Genomic DNA, 2,607 nt, shown 5'->3' on the forward strand with positions numbered 1-2,607 from the left:
AACGACCGTTGATGTTTAACTGTGACCTCATTTGAACCTTGCGTTGGCCCCCCATGGAGACTGTCAGAAAAAAACCCACGTGTGCTACTGGTGTCTTCTCACTGATCAGCCCCAGAAAAATCGCGTCAATCCCCCAGCCAATGCAAGCCTCGCTAGCCACAAGCATGAAATTGCTCCAAAGGGGTTTGAAACCTGAAAGCGTTGGTCATAAGTTCGACGGGGAGAGAGAAACCAAGATTCAATTACTCTAGGAACAGAAATCTAATATTATAGTACTCGGGAGACACTTTGAGTCGGAACCAAGGAATGCCCAGGTTTCATTGATGCGTTCAAAACCGCTGCTGCAACATATCGACGCTCCGCCCTCCCTCTTGAAGTTGCGGGGAGTTGTATGGGTTTCAGCCCTTGCTGAAGCGAGTAGAGCACGTTTTGCTTTTCACGATTCTACATACATTGTTATCTGAACTACTTCATATATATAAAATATCCAGGGTTGGTAATGCTTGTTTGTTATTATCTGGGTATCCTAATTTGTGAATTTTGCTCTGCATGCTCCTACTCCGAAGTCCAGCTTCAATTTGTGACCCAACAAGCAAGGGAGGTCTAGCTTTGTCAGCCCCCTCTTCCCCTTGTCAGAATCCTTCCATAAGACCTAGTATCCACATTTAGAACACATATATATACGTGGCTCCCCCTCCATCATTTATCCTTCAATCCCTCTCAACAAGGATTTGCAGGAGTGAATCAGTTCTCCCAGGCACAGGTCGTGCCCGTTTCCTAGGTAGCTTGCCAGTATATACATAAACCAACATTGCCATATACATCTCTTACCACCCAGTCTTTCGCATAGAACAGATAAGATGGGGAGACTCGAAGATTTCTATATCCAGATGGGTCCTGACATCTCAAGCGTCGACCCCATCCTGCCACAAAAGCTCACCAAGAGCGACACAAAGCGAAAATTACGATTCCGAATATATATATTTGCAATCGGCATCCTATCCATAACAGGAGTAACAGTAGTACTCATTTCTACCCTTCATCAACCATTATTCTCATACTCAGCCTTGAGCTCATTGTATACAACGTCCCTACGAACCATTCCCAGCAACCAACTACAACGGATGCGGTTACTCTATGCTGCCCAGTGCGGGAATTCCCCTTCCCAAGCCCGCAAACGTGGCTGTCACTTCGACATGATAGATTTCAGCTGGCAGCAAGCAAATTGCTGGGACGAGGATCTCTACAAGGAATTCTTAACCCGGTATAAATATATATGGTACTGGGAAACACCAGAGGGAAATCCAGTGCCACTTGACAAAGTCCAGGCAGGACTATATCCCGTCCTTCATACGAACTGGAACTTCTATGTTGTCCATTGCTTGTATACTTTGGAGCGCATGATGCAGGGGTCATCGCCGTTGCAATTGCTGGATGACTGGTCGCCTCGATATTCGCATGCGAAGCAGTGTACACTTGATTTGAAGGATACGGAGAAATTTCGAGGGAATACCATGATGACCATCGCGAAGATGTGGTATGCCGCCTGCGAAGCTAGATAAGACGATTGAACAATAGATTCGGTTAGCGTTTTGTTTCGGGTGTGTCGAGGGACGGAGTTGGAGTTTGGCGGATTTTGTGGATTCTGCGAATTCAATTATTTAACGTTGGGCATCTGTTGGCGACGCTTTCAGGGTTTGAATTTATGGACAACAGGGAATGGCTGGCAGATGAAGAGATAGAGGCGGTACCCAACATGTTAGAGCATGACTTGCAATTGGTAGCTCTCCTAATACTGCTGGCTGTTCAAAAGGCGAGAATAATTAGAATTAGTTAAGCATCTCAATACATGCATATGGACAGCTCGAGTTCCCCCGACTCTTTTCAAAATCGGATTGAGCTATCTAGTCAGCCAGGTTGGGATCTAACTGTAACCAGGCTTTACAAAAGTCCCTGTTCCGGAATCGGATTCGGCAGATAGGTGACCACGAAGGAGTTTGGTCCAAACCATACCAACTGGGTCAAATATCACCTGGACTGCAGCTCAAGAGGATCGAGCATAGCTTCTCATTGTACAAATTTTATAAACTTGGCCGTTTGCCTTTATATCCCGCCGGAACCTAGTAATGTGGGCAGAGCAGACTTCACCTGGTGGCAATGAAAAGTGACGTCATGGGCGTATGTGAAGATACTAATGAAGTATTTTTTTTAAAGCCGCCCATCAACGTAGCCAGGGGCCATTAATGGGCTAATTGCCATTACCCCATTACGGACCGGATTTCTTAATCGAAATCTCAGTTTCGGTGTTCATATTTAATAAAAGTTTACAGGATTCAGGAGTAAAATTGATAAAAGCTGATCATGTTAGTCTTGGCATCAGTTAGTTAATGTGACTAACCACCAAATGATTTTCACCACCCAATGATTTCTTAAATTTCATTTGATATCTTCAACTTCAAACCTCAACATCATGATCAATAAAGCTGCAATTCAGCTTGCAATTGAAGATTTAAGATCACAAGAATTTTCAAATTATAAGCAAACTGCTTTGAAATATAAAATTAGTCTGACTATATTAACACAGCAATATAAAAATAAACAGATCTA

At 43.8% G+C, this 2,607-nt stretch overlaps 1 protein-coding gene across 1 annotated transcript; it reads left to right on the plus strand.

Moving 5' to 3' along the window:
- Nucleotides 1-860: 860 nt before the first annotated feature.
- On the plus strand, nt 861-1,562 carry PAAG_08939 (hypothetical protein; the record flags this gene model as incomplete). Its single annotated transcript, XM_002789109.2, has 1 exon — nt 861-1,562. The coding sequence occupies one exon, from the start codon at nt 861-863 to the stop codon at nt 1,560-1,562; it is 702 nt and encodes a 233-aa protein (XP_002789155.2).
- Nucleotides 1,563-2,607: the final 1,045 nt, after the last annotated feature.

Source organism: Paracoccidioides lutzii (genome assembly GCF_000150705.2).
Source record: "Paracoccidioides lutzii Pb01 unplaced genomic scaffold supercont2.54, whole genome shotgun sequence".
NCBI classification, from domain to species: domain Eukaryota; kingdom Fungi; phylum Ascomycota; class Eurotiomycetes; order Onygenales; family Ajellomycetaceae; genus Paracoccidioides; species Paracoccidioides lutzii.